General features: G+C 37.4%; 1 protein-coding gene across 15 annotated transcripts in view; it reads right to left on the reverse strand.

Moving 5' to 3' along the window:
- TSGA10 (testis specific 10) overlaps nt 1-20,566 on the reverse strand; it is a 169,502-nt gene that overhangs the window by 85,581 nt on the left and 63,355 nt on the right. For 14 of the 15 annotated variants that reach the window (XM_063649195.1, XM_063649199.1, XM_063649197.1 and 11 more), the window contains 4 exons: nt 10,939-11,054; nt 8,321-8,475; nt 2,644-2,699; nt 1,332-1,500 (listed from right to left, as the gene is read on the reverse strand). In XM_063649195.1, the coding sequence (XP_063505265.1) occupies nt 1,332-1,500; nt 2,644-2,699; nt 8,321-8,475; nt 10,939-11,054 (496 nt within the window). The remainder of the gene's footprint in view (nt 1-1,331; nt 1,501-2,643; nt 2,700-8,320; nt 8,476-10,938; nt 11,055-20,566) is intronic. The other variant, XM_054476700.2, reaches the window with a different exon arrangement.

Below are 20,566 nucleotides of genomic sequence, written 5' to 3' on the forward strand. Positions count from 1 at the left end.
CTACTGCCTCTTCATGTAGAAAAAAGCATGATACAAAGTGATAGGTGATTTTATCCCACTACATTAGAAAATGTGTATAAAAATAGTGTTAAAATTTTTAAGTGCACTGTATAGCAATTAAAAATATGTCAAATGTAACAGTAACTGAGTGTTAAAAACATGGGGGCTTTTCTAAACTCTTAACTTTTTGTTTAGAAAAAAGACTTTCTATAATAAGCTTCTATTTCTAAACCAATAAAAAAAATAGAAACTAAATTTCTAGGTTTTCATAAATAAGATATATCCACCTTTAGCCCATATGCTCTAGCTGTAAAGAGTACACAAAGGCAAACCTTACAAATTCCCATGTTTTGGTTTTTATTGCTATTCATTAATTTTTTTAATAAACTTTTAGAATAGTTTTAGATTTACAGAAAAGTTGTGAAGACATTATAAAGGGCACGTCTATTGTTAACATTTTACATTAGTATGGTACATATGTCACAATTAATAAGCCAATATTGGTACATTATTATCTAAAGTCCATACTTTACTCAGATTTCTTTACTTTTTACATAATGTCCTTTTTCTGTTCCAGGATCCCATTATTCATTAACTTTTAAACAAAATACTTTAACATCTCAGATAATTTCTTATGATTAACAAAGTATTACAACTTTATAGCTGTTTAAGCACATTAATAATCTTCAACAGTTAAAGAATACAGACTTTCAGGATGCAAACTAAACACACTGAAAGTAATATCAAAGTGGGGAAAACCACTTGGTCTTAAAAATTTTGAGAAGGGAAGAAATTTTCCAAATAGGATTTTTAAATGTTCAAGTTAAAATAAATGTTATTGGAAATGAGAACTGCAGATTAGACTTAAATATATTGCCTTAGGGAGAAAGAGTAATTATAAGAGGAACTTTCCTAAAAAGAATCACAGTGCTAATGAGGACCAAAAAACAAGGCACAGTCCATACATTCATACTTAAAACAGAATAATATGTAGTCCTTTTTTTTTTTTTTAAAAAAAACCTATTCTTTTCTTTAAGGTTTCTCAAGGTTTTTATTCTCATTTGTTGATTATTCAAATATTTATCCTTCAGCAAGGAAGTACTAAGGTTTAATACAAATATAGCCCTGTTCTCTCTTTTCTTTAATATTTAACCCTTTGTGTCTGAGAATTCCATTTAAAAATTATGTGGCCTATTTTGTTATTTAAAAAAAAAAAAAAAAAAGGCTAGTTCCAGTGTCTGAGCTCTTCTATAAAATGAAATGAGGGCTGTTCCTCACAAGAAATTCATATTTTTTTTTCTTGGAGAAAATGATTCTAGGAACAAGTATACCTGGTTTTCTTGTTTAGCTTTGGCAAACTGTTCCTGGAGATTGTCATTGTCATGAGCCAAGATATCTCTTTCCCTGGCAATCTGGGCCAACTCATCATTTGTCTCATCCAATTGCCGACGCATTCTGGAAATGTCTTGTTCACACATAATTAGGGCCTCAGTAGACTGTCTATTCCACAAATCAAAGAATACATAAGAAGAGACATTTTACTGAAACAGAGCAACAAATTCTCACAAGATAGAAGATGGACAGTTAGCATGAAAACATTTGAAGAGATTTTAAACACGTTTGAATTTATAGGAATAAATACCGCAAAGACAGTGCATTAGAGTTTCTCAATGTTGCCATCATTTCACTATGAAAAGGATGCTAAGTATACATAATAGTCAATGATTTGCCAAATATTTCAAAACTTCTGACATCAAGTATTAGGAAGGCTTTCATCCTACTTCTGTTATGGCTTAGTCTCCTTTACAGATTCCTCTTCCTCTGCCCACTTAAAAATTAATGCTTTTCAGGGCTCAAGCCTTAGCCTCCCAGTTATTCTCACTCTAACCCTTCTCTCAGACAAACTCTATTCATATCCATGGTTCCCAACCCCATCTATACCCAATGACTCCAAATTAATTATCTCTAGTTTTAGCCCCTCTGTTATACCCCAGACTTATATTTAACTGCTTACTAGACATGTCTACAATAAGGTCCCAAAGGTTCTTCAAATTCAGAGGTAAAATCATTTTTTCTCCTTATACTTTCTTCATGTTCAGTATTCGTCCCTGGCCAGAAACTTGGCATTTTCCTGGTGTCTCTCCTTCATACAAAAGCATTTCACTCCTTCTGTCCCACAACTCCTAAACCCCAATTTATCACCACCTCTTCTGCTTAGGTATCTTTCTAACACAAAAATCTCCTCAGAATTCTTTAATGATTTCTTATTGCCCAAAGGATATAACCAATACTCATTTGTCTATAACACAAGCCTCTGCCTGCCTATTTAGCCTCCTCCCTTCACTTCTCCCCTTACACTCTAGGTTTCAACAACACTCACCCACTTGTTGGTCAAGAGGCTTGAGAACATGATCTGTGGTTCTTTGCTATTCTTTCTACTTTAAATGCCCTTCCCTTCCCCTTATTTTACTTGGCAAACACCATCCCCTCTTTTAGTTCCCTAGACAGACTTAGGCCTCCTTTGATGAGAGAGTTAGCACTTTACACGTATCACTAAGCCCCTTGTTTCTTACTATCTTTGTACCTAACATGGTACTTGGCCCCCCAGTAAGAGCTCAAATATTTGTTGAATGACTGATTTACCTTGATGCCTGTTCCATCTCAGCAATGATATTCTTCATGCCTGAAATGGTCTTTTCCTTGAAAAATAATATAAGTATTAAATAAAAAAATCTTAAGCTGTTATTTCTGTTAAAATTGAATGAACAAAAAGAAAATTTCCCTTTCCCTTTAGGTTTCCATTTAGTTTTAAAAACATGTATGTCCTATTCTTTTCCACACTTTAAAGCCTAGTATATCAATGTGAATATTTGCACTGGGTAAAAATAGATTATGTTCATTAAAGTAAAGGCTATACTTAGGTGTAATTATATGAGATCAGTATATCAAATTCTTTGTTAAAAGATATTTTGTGCAGTCACCCAGCAACACAAGAACCGTATAACCACCTGTTTTTGGAGGCAAACCAATGGTTTGGCATTGGAGTATTGGCATTTTATACCGGGAATAGAACTGGTTCTCTTGTTCACATTCTTTATGTTATAAAACCCAGGGAAGCCAATCATGTATACCTAAATTTAGTTTTTAAGAATACTTTTGATTAAGTGTATTATTTATATTAGCCAGCAATAAAATCTTCAAAAAGCTGTTCCAATCCAATTACTTATAGAAGTATACTACTGATATTTAGGTCAGAGCTAATAAGGAGGTAAGCATTAGGCCTAGAGCAAAGGTAAGAAAAATAAACTATTTATATTTTCCTTTTTCAAAGGTGTGGTGAGGGAGTAGAAGTAGTGGAGTCAGTCAAGGCAGAAATGGGTTTGAATATCTCAATGCCTTTAATACCATTCCCACACCTCTTTTTAAAACTTCCATTGACCCTGAACTAGTCCAACTATAAACAGATACTTAGAGCTAACATTAGCCCTAAAAAAGTAAGAAAGTTATTTCACTAAGTAATAACTGGATTTCACCTTGCCCTTTGAATTTTCAAATCTTAAGTAACTAAGTAAAAAGATTTTTAAAAACCCAAACCTATATTTTCCAACCAATTCTGTTGCTTTTTCTTTTTTTTTTTTTTTTTTTTTTGAGACGGAGTTTTGCTCTTCATGCCCAGGCTGGAGTGCGAGGGCGCGATCTCGGCTCACTGCAACCTCTGCCTTCCAGGTTCAAGCGATTCTCCTGCCTCAGCCTCCCGAGTAGCTGGGATTACAGGCATGCGCCACCATGCCCAGCTAATTTTTTGTATACTTAGTAGAGACGGGGTTTCACTATATTGGCCAGGCTGGTCTCAAACTCCTGACTTCAAGTGATCCACCCGCCTCGGCCTCCCAAAGTGCTTGGATTACAGGCGTAAGCCACTGCGCCTGGCCGTTCCTATTTCTTTAGCATTAGTTTTACACACATTTGCGTGTGTGTGTGTGTGTGTGTGTGTATCTTCCTTTATTCATGTGCTCTTCTCCAGGGTATTTTTAGCTACAGTTTCCCATTCTGCTTTCTCATGGAATGGTACAGATTCCACATCTGGCAGTAATAGATACTGGTGTGTTGTTAAAATATGCATTAAAAAAAAAGTTAAACCCCTTCAAGAAGGACAAGCTAACGAAGGAAAAACTAAAAGACAAAATACTCCATAAAATGGAATGTTTACACATTTTTGAAATATAATTTAATAAATTTCTAAACAAATTCTGAAAAGCTAGTTGAACTAGTGCTTTTGAAAGTCCTTACTTGAGGCCGAGTGCGGTGGCTCATGCCTGTAATTCCAGCACTTTGAGAGGGTAAGGCAGGCGGAACACGAGGTCAGGAGTTTGAGATCAGCCTGACCAACATGGTGAAACCCCATCTCTACTGAAAATACAAAAATTAGCCGGGTACAGTGGTGGGTGTCTATAATCCCAGCTACTCAGGAGACTGAGGCAGGGAATCACTTGAACTCGGGTGGTGAGGGTTGCAGTGGGCCGAGATTGTGTCACTGCACTCCAACCTGGGCGACAGAGACTCCGTCTCAAAAAAAAAAAAAAAAAAGTCCTTTCTTGATTAACCTTAAAATATGTTTGATAAGCCTAAAAAGGGCTTCACTTTATCAATGAAAGTGCATCTTTAAAAAAAAAAAGTTCTCTAGAAACATTGTAAAGTATCCAGGGCAACAACATTTCTGGGTTGAATCCAATAACATATACTCTTAGCCTATTTTTCTCTTAATATGACCCTAATACCACCATTTCTCAAATGTGCCATCATTCCTTGTACAACCTCAGTATGTTCTAAGACGTATTCCTTGTACAACTTCAACGTTTAACAATTTTTTAAAATAATATTTAATATTCCTTATTCAACCTCATATGTTGTCCAACTAGGGATGTAGATTCATGTTAACTGTCAAAATTCAGTCTGGACAGGATGGTGCTAGGTATATTGAGAAAAAATAAACAAACTATAACTTTATTCAAATAATTCTGGCTTTTCTTACCCAAAAATCTATGAAGTTGCCATTGAGTTTTCTAATTTTAATTGGTAGCAAGTAGTATAACATCTTTTTAAACCACGGATACTAGAAAAAAATCACTTTATTCACTATAATGTAGACTTTTCCATGCTAATTTATTTCTGTTATCTCTATATGAACAGTATTAGTTTTCACCGAGTAGCCTTTGTTAGTTCAGCTCTGAGGTATTATTGTAGAGAACATTTCCTCTTTTGATTGCCTAACAGTACCTTACAAGTTATTTTCCGTACAGAGGATGGATGTGTTTACTTTCATAAAATCTTATACAAAGTTCTTGATTTTGAAGGAGACTTGTAACTCAACATTGCTTGTAAAGGAAATATAACATTGGTACAGTTCGCAGAATGAAGAAATGTGAAATATTAGATACAGCACAAGAAAATGAGACTTTGAAAGATGTGAAGAATTTTGCTTCTAAATGTTAGTGTTTTGAAAGGAAATCATGCTTAAATATTCAAAAATGTTTTGAATATAATGAGAAGCAAAATTCCACCTAAAAAACCTAAAATTTCAAAACAGTGAGTCAGCCTTCTCCACAAGTATTTACCATCTCATGCCCTTTGATGACTTCAATTATGTTCATGATTCCCAAATCTATTAACTTTAATTAAATTTTCCTTCAAACCTAAAAGTCCAAGAGCCTTTGAATATTTCAATATTTCACCTACGTATCCCAAAGACAATTCAAGCTCAACATGTCAATAACTTTCCTTTCTAAGCCTGTTCTAGTTCCTGTTTCTTCCTTCATACATAGGAACTATCCATGTGATTCTTAAGCCAGAAACCACACCTTGTCAATTTTACTTCCTTAAGAGACCTATTTCTCTCACTGATACTCCTACTATTCTAATATAGCTCTTAACACTGTTTTCTTAACTAATGTCCCCGTCACTACTCTCATTTCCCTATAATCCATCTTTTATATGAATTTACAAATGCCAGAATATGTTATAAAATAAAGACCTAATTGTAACATTTCATTATCATTATTTCAGTGACCCTCTATATCCATGATGATAGATCTCACATTCAACATACATGTACTTTTATGATTTTTTTGCTTAACTATCCATCTCTTCATATATCTATATCTATATCCCACAGAGATATATCTATATCCCATAGAGATATAGATATATGAAGAGATAGGTTATATATATATACACACACACACATACACACACTGTAAGGTTGCAATGAGCATCACAGCAGAGAAGGGACTGTATGCCTATCCCATCTTTTCTTTGCCCTCCCATATCTATCTCTCTACAACCTGTCCTCTGGCCATGCTAAACTATCAGGAAGTCTCATGAAATTCTCTCATGAAAGCCACTGGACTCTCACTTAAGCTGTTCAACCTGTCTGGATCACCCTTTCTCATTGTCTTCTTTCCCTGACTACTATCTAGTCATTCTCCTGACTACTACCTAGTCATTCAATGACTACTATCTAGTCATTCAAATATTCTCCTGACTACTATCTAGTCATTTTTCAGGGTAGTCCAGGCACCATCACTTAATGGAAGATTTTTTCAGACCTTCCTCCTCCCTTAACCCAATTCCCAGGCTGAATCAGGTGTGTTTTTACCCAATTCCAACAACACATTGTGCATATGTCATTATGGCACTTAATACATTCTATCATAACAGTATCTTTATCTCTCTATTACACTAGAAGCTTTGAGAAGGCAGACCATTCACCTTTTTTTTTTTTTTTTTTTTTTTTTTTTTTTTTTTTTTTTGAGACAGAGTCTTGCTCTGTCATGCAGGCTGCAGTAGGATGGCACAAACTAGGCTCACTGCAACCTCCACCTCCCAGGCTCAGGTGATACTCCTGCCTCAGCCTCCCAAGTAGCTGGGACTACAGGCGTGTGCTACCATGCCCCCACCTCACCCTCAGTTTCTAACATAACACCTGGTACATGTCAACAAATGTTTGTTGAAAGAATGAATGGATGGATGGAAACATAAATTAATGAATTAGTTACCTTACTAATAAAGTAAACTAATAAAGCCCTTATTCCAATGATGCTGCTTTTGCTTAAGATATTTGTGAAAACAGCTTAGGAATTGCTTTCAGAATCAGTTTATAAGCTAGAAAATAATATCAGTATCTCTGCCTTGTTGGCAACACCTTTTATGTATTTTATTTATTTATTTTTGAGACAGAGTCTCGCACTGTCGCCCAGGCTGGAGTGCAATGGCCCAATCTCGGCTCACTGCAAGCTCCGCCTCCGGGGTTCAAGCGATTCTCCTGACTCAGCCTCCTGAGGAGCTGTGATTACAGGCGCCCGCCACCACGCCCGGCTAATTTTTTGTATTTTTAGTAGAGACGGGGGTTTCACTATGTTGGCCAGGCTGGTCTCAAACTCTTGACCTCATGATCCGCCCTCCTCGGCCTCCCAAAGTGCTGGGATTACAGGCGTGAGCCACCGCGCCCAGCCTGCACGCGGCCGGCAACATCTTTTTTCAACAACAAAAATGTGGGATGGAGGTTATCATCCAGCTTTACTCACCAGCCCTATATGATCTATTCTCAAAGCCTGAGGATGATGTAAAAATGTGCTCCTAGGGCAGGGTGCAGTGGCTCACGCCTGTAATCCCAGCACTTTGGGAGGCTGAGGTGGGCGGATCACGAGGTCAGGAGATTGAGACCATCCTGGCTAACATGGTGGAACCCTGCCTCTACTAAAAATACAAAAAATTAGCCAGGCGTGGTGGCGGGCACCTGTAGTCCCAGCTACTCGGGAGGCTGAGGCAGAAGAATTGCTTGAACCCGGGAGGCGGAGCTTGCAGTAAGCCGAGATCGCGCCACTGCACTCCAGCCTGGGCAAGGGAGCAAGACTCCGGTCTGAAAAAAAAAAAAAAAAAAAAAAAGAAAGAAAAGTGCTCCTAGTTCTAAACACAATTACAAAGGGTAACTACCTGAAAATATGCTTTTAAGATGAAATCAGTCTCACTACTTTATTGTCATGCTTTATATTTTGATATCTGAATTAGTTCTTGTCAGTTGATATTAATTACTAATTCATGATAGAAAAATCAACTTAAAATATTAGCTACTAGATTTGTACACACACTTCCTAAGACTATCTTAAAATATTTCAAAGTCAGATTTTGAAGTTCCAACTTCTAGAAAAAAATTTGAGAAAATTCGAATATTTTATTCAGATTCTAGTTCTTTTAAACCATAGTTTAACATTTTAACATTTCATTTAAACGTTTCTTATAAACCACAGTTCTCAGAACATACTTTCATTGCCAAACTCTCTCCAAGGGATGCAATATTCTCAGATTTTTTATCCAAACATGCTTGCAGGCATTCCTTTTCTTTAGCCAGATCATTGAGGGTTCCACCAAGGATGCTGATTTCTTCTCGCTGTGCAATATTTTGCCTTGTAAAATTATCTATATATGCAATCATAAAAGTGTTGTTTTAATCAAAATAAAATCTTTTTTCTATTTCAAGCAGATTATTGTACTTTTTGAAGTTCTCCTTACTTCTAATGTATATTATATCCAATTACTAACGAGTACTATATCCCAAATTAAAAAATTTTTTTTGGTTAAAAACTACAGTGAATTACAAAACTCTAAATGATGCATAAACACAAAAGCACAATAACAATGAATTAGAATAGTGAAGGAAAGCTCTACATTGCAAGCTCTCAAAGTAGACTTAATGTATGATGGGAAAAGAGAGAGTGGGTGGATGAAGTAAGTGGAATATCAAAACAATCTGTGGCATTTCTCTCCTGTAGTTTCTCCTCCCCTCCCTCTAGCCTAGAATCACTGTTGTATATAAAGTTGGTAAGTAACAAATCTTAATAAAATATTCAATTAAGTCATCTTTAAAGTAAAATGTCTTCTAATATTCTGGTATTTCTAAAGTAGTGTTATAAAAATTCCTAGGAAAAAAAATCATCCCAGGAAGTATGATTCAATTTGTGAGAACTCTTGCAAGCCAATGTCAATTTGGTACAGGAAAATAGTTTTCAAATTGTGGTTTCTCAACCAGCACCATCAGCATCACCTGGGAAACGTACATTCTTAGGCCTCCACTCCAGACCTACTGAATCAGAAATTCTGGGGGAGGGCACAGAAATTTATGTTTTAAAAACTCCTTCTTTCCCCAGTGATTCTAATGTATAATGAGGACTGAGAACCACTCATCTAGAGTAGTTTACCTACTCTAAGTATTAGATTTACCTACAGAAACTGTTAGAGACACAAAAGCTCTGGTTCTAGCCTACTTCAAGGAGGCTGGCTCCAATGATCTTTATTAGCTCTCAAGGTGATTCTGACACAGATGAAAGTTTGAGAACCACTGGTCTAGAGCTCTGCAAGGGAAGCTCTGTTAGACAGACTTCTAGGTTAATCCCTACTAGGTTAATACCTGTGAGGGCCATCCAGGAGCAGTGCAAAGGGAGATAATACCATATTGTCATATGCCAAAAGCTTGATCTATATAGTACTGGAGAATACACCATGTCTCTTTTTGCAGGCAGTATTGCCTTTAAGACAACCCACATGTTCTGTGTGTCCTGATATCTGAGTTCATTCCCACTGGCAATCAAACAATCAATACATCTCTAAAATAGCTCTAGTATCTCCTAGCTTAAAAAAATTATCAACCTAACAGCCCACTCAAACTATTACCCTATTTTCTTGCTACCCTTTAATAGCCAAACTTCTCGAGAGACTTCTATTCTTTTCTGTCCTGACTTCACTTCCCATTTATTCCTCAACCCACTCTATCTTCTACATCCAACACTCCATTCAAACTTTTTTTTGGTGTTACCAAATCTTCCAATGTGCCAAATCCAATCAATATTTTTCTTTAGCCTCACTTATTTCACTTCTCAAAAGTGTCTGACAATTGATCATACCCTCCCCTTTTAAAAACACTTTGCTTTCTGGTCTTCCAAAATAACACTCACTTCTGGGTCTTCTTCCTACTTCTTTGACTTCTTCTTACTCAGTCCTGGATCCTCTTCTCCTCATTCTCTATATTTCCCTAGGTAATTTCATGGTTTTAAAATATCATTTATATGCTAATGTGTCCCAAATATGTATCTTTCTCTTCTGAGACACAAACTTAAATATTCAGCTGCTTACCTTAGATCTTTATTGGGACTTAAAATACCCAAATATGAGTTCTCCTTCAACATTATCTTTTATATTTCTCTTTTAATATTTCCTGGTTTGATAAATAGTATCTCCACCTACCTAGTTGGTTATACCAGACATTCTTGAACTATATAATAGCAAGTGTTAACAATATGTCTTCTGCTTTAAAATAGGCTCTTTTATAGCCCTGACCAAAATTTTACCCTGTAAGATTAAGTTCTGACCATATTTTCATACTGATCACTAACAAGAAACATAAATAAGAAACTTTAAAAAAGTAACTTTCTCTATAAACCCCAGTAATATCATAGACATAACTAACACTATCCTCTTGGTGATAAGTGAGTTCTCGCTAGACATAACTAAACATATGTACACTTTCCACCAAAAGTAATATATAGTTACTGTTTCATTACAGCAGCTATGGACAAGCTACAATATTCAAATTTATATTGTACAAAAAATTCAAATTTAAGTTATCATCATAAGTTTACCAACTGTTGCTGCTGAGTTTAGCTATTACTACATTGATAAATTTTAACTTATCACTAAGTACTTATGGTGCTAAATCTAAAAAATTTTGCTGTCAAAGAAAAATGAATTTTTCTACTATTTTTTATTCATAAACTTAGTTAAGGGCTTGTTTCCAAGTTTTTCTATGTTATACTGAAGAGAAGAAAACATATCTTTGCTACCAAACTTAAGAAAAACTAAAAGTAATATTAAGAGAAAAAAACTCACCAATTTTTTCATCCAAGCACATAATTTTCTCCTGAGTAAGCTGTAACTCATATTTTTTCTTAGCAAGGTGTCGCTGAGTATCAGAAAGATCTTTTTCTGTGTTTTCATACAAAAGTCTGCAAATATTTTAATAATAAAACTAATTCTGAAATTTTTGTTTTGTCATCTTGTAGTGTGTTTAAATCTAAAAACTTTTAAGGACACTAATATATTTATTTCCTCTTAATATTTTTATACAGTTTGAATATTTTCATTATAAAACCAGGAAGTTTAAAAAATAAAGGGTAAGAAGGGATCTTCAATCCACCACTCTAACATAAGCTACTACTAGCATTTTGGTAATAATACCTTCCTTAGGTCCCCTAATGTCAAATCAGAGCAATCAGATTAGGAACTATTATGTTAGCTACGGTTGGGGTTTGTCTGTCTCAATAGCCTAGGGTTTTATGTTTTAGTTCAGATAACAAGATGAGGCCATAGAGATGTCTGCAACACAGGAAATAGAACTAAGGTGTCCCACGTAAATATGGAGAGATATACCATTAGTGAGAAGGTCAGACTAGAGAAAAACACCTTGTCAATTGCTGCTAGGCTCAGGAAAATAATAACAACTGTAATGCCTAACCTTGTTTTTTACTAACTCTATTTTTAAATTTTCCCTTTTTGTCTCCTTAACTACCTAGCTTTGTTTCCCATATAAATAAGACTCTCCCTTAGCTGGGAAAGCCGGACAAACTCCATTTGGCCCCTTGACTTACAAGACATTAAGGGCTCCTTACCCAACCCCCTTCCTCAAGGAGTTAACCTGTGTAAGCAGATCTTCAGCATTTCAAAGGAGCCCAATTAACTGATAAGGTACTGGAACAAACAATGTATGAAGTTCCCAGGATTTTGCTCAAAAAGATAACATAAAGCCTTGAGACTGCGTCCGGCATAGCATCCATATCTAACTCTTAATAAAGGATTTAGAGCCCCGCACTTGGTTCCGTTGCTTTTTTTGTAACCATTTGCCTTTTAAATCGTTAATCTCTCTGTAACCATTTGTTTTTTTGATTCTTGCATGTTTTTACTTCTGTAGAATTATTGCATTTGAGCTCCCCTCCCCTTCCTAAACTAAGGTATAAAAGTTAATCAAGCCCCTTCCTCGAGGCTGAGAGAATTTTGAGCATTAGCCGTCTCTTTGGCTGCCGGCTTAATAAAGGACTCTTAATTCATCTCAAAGTGTGGCGTTTTCTCTAACTCACTTGGGTATAACACAACAAAGAGTCGTAATCTCAATCTAAGACATCAAAATAAAATTTGGTTCCCGATTGGTCATATAATCAGGAACCCCTCGCAAAACTCTGGAGGCATGCTCTCAACCCAAGCACAGAACTAACCCCAGACAAAGGCCTATGGAAAATGATCTTATAATTCAAAATTTAAAAATACATCAAGAAACAATCCAACCTTAGTGGGAGTCAAAAGACACACAAACTAAATTAGATCCCTAAGAACTTCAGACTACAGCACTATCAAATAGAAACTTAGAAATACATGTGTTTAAATACAAACACATAAAATAATAGGATATATAAAGAAAAAATAATCAACAAATTTGGAAAAGAACCAAATAGAACTTCACAAAATTAAACTAACATCAAAATTTTAAAGATTACAAAACTCAGTGGACAAGTTGAAAATAGAGAATAGACACTGCGAAAGAGATAACTGGTAAACTGGGGAAAAAAAACAGATCAGAGGTCCTATATTAGAGCACAAATAAAACAATGAAAAAATACAAAATAGAGGTTAACAGACATAAAAGACAGAATAAGAAGGTCCAATATTTACCAAATCAAAATCCCAGTAGGGAAGAATAAAGACAATATTCAACAAAATAATACCTAATAAAAGATGAAATCCAAGACTAAAGAGGTATTAACCTGTATCTATTAAGACAATTATAAATGGGGGAGGATAAAAGGACTTAAAAGGAGGCAAGATTTCTATACTTTATTCAAACTGATAAAATGTGACACCAGTGGATCGTGATAACTAAGTACAATTCACAGAGCAACCACTGAAAAATCTATAGACACTCAAAAACACTACAGATATCAAAAATGGGATTCTAAAAAATGTCAATCCATGAAAAGGCAGGAAAACAAAAACAGAGACATGAGAAACAGAGGAAAGAAACAAACGAAAAACACCCCCAAAAAATAACATGGAGAATTGAGCCCTACAAATAATTAATATTAAATGCATATGGTCTACCTTATTTTTAACAGCCAAAACCTGGAAAAAATCAAAATGTCTCTCACCAGGTGAATAGCTGAACAAATTATGGTACATTCATACTATGGAATGTTACTCAGCAATATTAAAAAGTAGCAAAATTTAATACTTGGCTGGATCTCAATGGCATTATTCTGAGTTTTCAAGTGAATCTTGAAAATCATGTCTGTATGACTCTATTTCTATAACATTCTTGAAATGACAAAATTACAGAGTTGGAAAACAGATTAGTGTCAGATATTAGGGATCGTGGTGGGGGAAGAGGAGATGTGACTGTAAAGGAGTAGCATGAGGGATATTTTTGCAGTAATAGACTTTCCGTGTCTTGAATGTGGTAGTAGTTACATGAAACTACATATGTGATAAAATGACAGAACTATGCACACACGTTGTACCAATGTCAATTTTCTGGCTTTGATATTGTACTATAGTGATATAAAATGTAATCACTGTGGGAAAGTGGGTGATGGGTACACATCAACTTCTCTGTATATTTTTGTAACTTCCTACAAATTATGAAATTATTTTAAAGCAGCAAAACAAAAAAAAGTCCTAGAGTTAGGCTGCACAATTATGCCAATTAAATTAAAATCTCTGGGAATGAGAATCAACATCACTATTGTTTTTAAAGCTCCTCATTTGATTCCAATATGCAGCCGAGGCTGTTAAGGAATGCATCTGATATGGTTTGGATGTCTGTCCCCTCCAAATCTCATGTTGAAATGTGATTTCCAATGTTGGAAGTGGGGCCTGGGGAGAGATGACTGGATCACGGGGGCAGGTCCCCCATGAACGGTTTAACACTATCCCCTTGGTGATAAGTGAGATCTCGCTAGTTAGTTCACATGAGATCTGGCTGTTCAAAGAAATCTGGGACCTCCCCTTTTCTCTTGCTCCCGCCCTTGTCAGGTGATGCACTGGCTCCCCCTTTGCTTTCCACCAAGATGGTAAGCTGTCTCGGGCCCTCACCAAAAGCAAATGCCAGCACCATGCTTCCTGTACAGCCTGCAGAACCATGAGCTAAAATAAATCTCTTTTCTTTTAAAATGACCCACACTCAGGTATTTCTTTATAGCAACACAAGAATAGACTAATAGAGCCTCCTGATGTCTCTTCATCTAGAGGAGCAAAGGGTGAAAAACTGACAAAGCAGGTGTATACGAGGCAGAAAGTGATAGTGGTTTTATGGCATCAGCATCTCTCCCATCCCCCCATACCATGAATTCAAAGAGGCTGACATTGTTAGCCACCCAAAAGCATTGTTTTACACAATAACTTATATCTCCATGGGAAAATGTGTTCCAGGGCCAAAATTATAAGACATTTGAGAAGGTCAGTCATTTAAAAATGAAACAAAACAAAACACACTGATTACAAAATCAAGCAGAAGCTGGTATATTAGAATAAACGCATCCAGGCCAGGAGCGGTGGCTCATGTCTGTAATCCCAGCACTTTGGGAGGCCAAGGCGGGTAGATCACGAGGTCAGGAGTTTGAGAACAGCCTGAACATGGTGAAATCCTGTCTCTACTAAAAATACAAAAATTAGCCGGGCACAGTGGCATGCGCCTGCAATCCTAGCTACTCAGGAGGCTGAGGCAGGAGAATTGCTTGAATCCAGGAGGCGGAGGTTGCAGTGAGCTGAGATCGCATCACTGCACTCCAGCCTGGGTGACAGAGTGAGACTCTGTCTCTAATTAATTAATTAATTTAAAAAATGCATCCAAAAAATTAATTAGCCCAAAAAAATTTAAAAGAAAGGAGAAGCCAGGCATGATGGCTCATGCCTGTAGTCCTAGTACTTTGGGAGGCCAATGTGGGAGGATCACTTGAGGCTGGGAGATCAAGACCAGCCTGGGCAACACAGGAAGACCCCATCTCTATAAAAAAGTTTTTAAAAATTAGTCAGGCACGGCGGCACATGTCTGTGGTCCCAGCTACTTGGGAGGCTGAGGCTAGAGAATCACTTGTGCCTGAAAGATCAAGGCTGCAGTGAGCTGTGATTGTGCCACTATACTCCAGCCTGGGCAACAGAGGGCGATCCTGTCTTTAAAAAAAAAAAAAAAAAAAAAAAAAAAGTTTTTTTGGAGGTTCTAGAAAAATTTAAAAAACTAAAGAAAAGACACTGCTAGATATTATCAATATGAAAAAAGACAAGGAAAAAAGGTACAAATAACAGTTATGAGAAATGTAGTAGATGAAGTTAAAAAAATACATGGTGTAAATAGTAGAATGGATACACTTGATAAATGAATTGGCACACTGACAACAAATTGAAGAAATTTCAGTAGAAGGATAAACAAATAGAAAACAAGAAATAAATGTAGAAGACTTACCAAAGCTGACTTGGAGACTTACTACAGTATTCAAGATGGTATGGCATTAGTATACGGATCAACAGACTAATAAAGCAGAATACAGAGCACAGAAATAGACCACAAATATATGGTCAATCGATTTTCAATAAATACACCAAAGCAATCCAATGGGGAAAGGAAACAACTGGTGCTAAAACAACTGCATTGCCCTGAGTGATGAAATATTCTGTACAACAAACACCCATGACAGGGGTTTACCTACATAACAAACCTATACATGTACCCCTCAACTTAAAAGTTGAAAAGTAAAATAAAATGAACAAAAACAAGCCAAAAAACACAATTGTATTCTTTTGTGGAAAAAAAAGAACTCTGACCACTACATGACATCATACACAAAAAACCTAACCATAAAATGTAAAATCACAATGCTTTTGGAGAAAGCATACACATGTATAAGTTTTAACCAATCCTGGTAATCAAATCCAACCAAATCAGAATCTACTATGACCAAGTGGGGTTTACCCAGGCATGCCAGGTGGGTTTACAATTTGAAAATTAAAAGTTAATCAATAATAACTCATCATATTAACAGACTGATAGAGAAAAAATTATGATCATATCAACAGATGCAGAATAAGCATTTGACAAAATCCAATATCCATTCTTAATGAGAACACTCAGCAAATTACAAAGAGAAGACACCTTTTCCAATCTCATAATAGGCATTTATGAAAAGCTTATTGCTGACATTACAAAGATGAAAGGCTGAATCGCTTTCCTTCCAAAACCAGGAACAAAACAAGGATGACCATTCTCATTCTTCTGTTGAACACTGTACCAGAGGTTCTACCAAGTAAATAAGGAAAGAAAAAGAAACACAAGGCATTAAGATTAGAAAAGAAGCAAAACTCTTTATTCACAGGTGACATGATAATCTACATAGGAAATCCTATAAAATCTACCAAAAAACTGAGGCTACATGTTCAAGACCACCCTGGACAACATAGCAAGCAAGACCCTGCGTCTAAAAAAAAAAATTTGGGGGCCGGGCGCAGTGGCTCATGCCTGTAATCCCAGCACTTTGGGAGGCCGAGGAGGGCGAATCACAAGGTCAGGAGATTGAGACCATCTTGGCTAACACGGTGAAACCCCGTCTCTACTAAAAATACACAAAATTAGCCGGGTGTGGTGGCGGGCAACTGTAGTCCCAGCTACTCGGGAGGCTGAGGCAGGAGAATGGCGTGAACCCGGGAGGCAGAGCTTGCAGTGAGCCAAGATCATGCCACTGCACTCCAGCCTGGGCGACAATGCAAGACTCTGTCTCAAAAAAAAAAAAAAAGTTTTTTTTAGGCCAGGCACGGTAGCTAACACCTGTAATCCCGGCACTTTGGGAGGTCGAGGCAGGCAGATCACCTGAGGTCAGGAGTTCGAAACCAGCCTGACCAACGTGGAGAAACCCCATCACTATTAAAAATACAAAATTAGCCGGGCATAGTGGTGCATGCCTGTAATCCCAGCTACTTGGGAGGCTGAGGCAGGAGAATCGTTTGAACCCGGGCGGCAGAGGTTGCAGTAAGCCGAGATGGCACCATTGCACTCCAGCCTGGGCAACAAAAGTAAAACGCCGTCTCAACAAAAAATAATTTTTTTTTTTTTTTTTAAATTGGCCAGGCATGGTAGCGCATACCTTTAGTCCCAGCTACCTAGGAGGCTGAGGCAGTAGAATCACTGGAGCCTAGGAGTTTGAGGCTACAGTGAGCTGTGATCGTACCACTGCTGTCCAGCCTGAGTGACGGAATAAGACAGTGTCTCTAGGAAAAGAAATACTAAAATTTTTTGTTCATCAAAAACAAAGCAATTACAAGCAAAAAACAAGCCACAGACTAGTTTAAAAAAATCATACATTTCAGATAAATGGCTTCTAGCTACAATAATGCCTACAAATAAACAATAAAAACCACCAAGCAAAAAAACGAGCAATAGAATTGAACAGACACTTAACAAAAGAAGATATATAAATGGCACACAAACAGGCACTCAACATCATTAGGAATCAAGAAAATACAGATTAAAACCACACAATTATACCTCTTCACATCCAGTAAAATGGCTAAAATTAGAGACTGAAAACACTAAATGTTGCTAAGGATATGGATGGAACAAATTAAACTCTTAAACCTTTCTCACATGGGGTTCTGTGGGAGAAAGAACTAGATAAAATTAATTCAGTGACTATTTTCTCAATTCTCTCAAGGATAGCCCAAAGCTAGTACAATTCTAGATTCCTATGAATCTAAGAGAGATGAATTCGGTGTAGTAGTCCCCTCTTATCTGTGGTTTCTCTTTCTGTGGTTTCAGTTACCCACAGTCAACTGAAAACAGAGAGACCACATTCACATGACTTTTACAATATGTGGTTATAATTGCCCTATTTTATTATTAGTTATTGTTGTTAATCTCTTACTGCACCTAATTTATAAATTAAACATTATCATAGGTATGTATATTTAGGAAAAAACACATAGTACATATAGGGTTCAGTATTAATATCTGTGGTTTCAGGCATTCACTGAGGGTCTTGGAACATATCCCCCCTCGATAAGAGGGGACTACTATACCTATACAATAGGTATCTTAGCAAATTAGAACTCAAATCTCATTCTCTCGGAGAGGCCTGATTTAAAAGGGCTGCATTATAAATTGTTACTGGGACTGTAAAATCACACAATCACGTGGAAAACTGATCATTCCTTATGAAATTAAATGCATGCTTACCATGTAACCCAATAATTCCACTCTTATTTATTGAAGAGAATAAAAACATATGCCCATAAAAAGGCATATGCAAAAATTTTACAGCAGTCTTACTCATGAATTACAGCTAAAAGTGGGTGACTAATCCAAATAGCTATCAACAAAGTATTAATAAAAGCATGTGGTTTATCTATACTATGGACTACTACTTCACAATTTTAAAAAAGGATTGTGGTGGGGAAAATGGCAGATAGGAGGCAGGACTAATTTGAAGCTCTCACTCAAACAAAGCAGTGTGTGGAGACTCACATTGTGAACTTTTGCTCCAAGAACTACAGCAGGAACATACTAGGAAAGCCGAGAGAATCCACAGACCCTTTGAAGGAAGAGGATTGCTCCTGCAGGACCTGAGAGACAGCCCAAATAATTTGAGTGCCCAAAGTGGGAAAGTGGGAAAAGGGGATCATCCACCCCCAAACACACAACTTCACTGGGGAAACTGAAGGTCTGGATCACGGGAGAAGGATTTGACCTTACCTGGAGCTGAGATACTTTAGAAAGCCAAGCGAAATACAGGAGTAGAGTAAGCAGCGGGAAGAGCCCTATGGGCTCTCTCAGTCCCCAGGGAAGCCATCTTTGACACTGTCTCACAGGGGTCCTTGGGGAGGGCTGCCAGAGGAACTGGGAAAAGACCACAGGGAGAAGGAAACTTCCAACTGAATTTTGTAACAATTCCAACCAAATGTGAACTTTCTTGGACAGAACTCAGGGAAAGAGGTGAAGCTCAAGTGCAGATGTGGACAGGAGGGGTGGCACAAAACCTGAAAGCCCTGCTTGCTTTCTCAGCTGGGAGGCTGGTAGCCTGGGGCAAGTTCTCAGCCCTGCTTGCCCACTGCCTGGAAACAAACTCGGTGCTGTTGGTGGGGAGGGCACAGTGGGAGTGAGATTGGCCTTTTGGGTTGCATGGGAGCTGGGTGAGGCCTGTAATTGCTGGCTTTCCCCCACTTCCCTAGTGACCTGCATGACACAGGAGAGGCAGCCATAATCCTCCTGGGAGCATAACTCCGTTGACCTGGGAACCACACTCCCATCCCCCACAGCAGTGGTAGCAAGCCCCACCCAAGGAGAATCTAAGCTCTGACATGACTAACCCTGCCCCCACCTGAGGGTCTTCCTCTATCCACCTGGTAGCTGAAGACAAAGGTCATATTCTCTTGGGAGTTCTGCGGCCCCACTCACCACCTGATCCTCCCTATACTATCATAGCTGATGCTCTCTTGAAACTGCCACCTCCTGGCAGGAGGCCAACCAGCATAAAACCAGTGCAATAAACAACAATAATACAACCAAGGACCCTCATGGAGTCCATTTCACTCCCCTGCCACCTCCACCAGAGCAGGTGCTGCTATCCATGGCTGAGAGACCAGAAGATGGTTCGTATCACAGGACTCTGTACAAACACCCCTCAGTACCAGCCCAGAACCTGGTAGACCCGCTGGGTGGCTAGATACAGAAGAGAAATAACAATCACTACAGTTTGGCTATCAGGAAGCCACATCCCTCTAGGAAGAGAGGGAGAGTACTACATCAAGGTAGTACCCCATGGGACAAAAGAGTCTGAACAGCAGTCCCTGAGCCCCAGATCTTCCCTCTGACATAGCCTACCCAAATGAGAAGGAACAAGAAAAACAACTCTGGTAATATGACAAAACAAGGTTCTTTAACACCCTCAAAAAATCACACTAGCTCACCAGCAATGGATCCAAACCAAGAAGAAATCCCTGATTTGCCAGAAAAAGAATTCAGAAGGCCAGTTATTAAGCTAATCAAGGAGGCACCAGAAAATGGCAAAGTCTAATTTAATGAAATAAAAAAAATGATACAAGATATGAGGGAAGAAATCTTCAGTGAAATAGGTAGTATAAATAAAAAACAATCACAACTTCTGGAAATCAAGGACACACAGAAATGCAAAATGCACTGGAAAGTCTCAGCAATACAACTGAACAAACAGAATAAAAAACTTTAGAGCTTGAAGACAAGATTTTCAAAATAACCCAATCCAACAAAGACAAAGAAAAAAGAATTTTAAAAAAATGAACAAAGCTTCCAAGAAGTTTTGGATTATGTTAAACAACCAAACCTAAAAATAATCGGCATCCTGAGGAAGAAGAGAAATCTGAAAGTATGGAAAACGTATTTGGGGGAATAATCGAGGAAAACTTCCCTAGCCTTGCTAGAGACCTAGACATCCAAATACAAGAAGCTCAAAGA

This window comes from Pongo pygmaeus, chromosome 12, assembly GCF_028885625.2.
Source record: "Pongo pygmaeus isolate AG05252 chromosome 12, NHGRI_mPonPyg2-v2.0_pri, whole genome shotgun sequence".
Classification (NCBI taxonomy): Eukaryota; Metazoa; Chordata; class Mammalia; order Primates; family Hominidae; genus Pongo; species Pongo pygmaeus.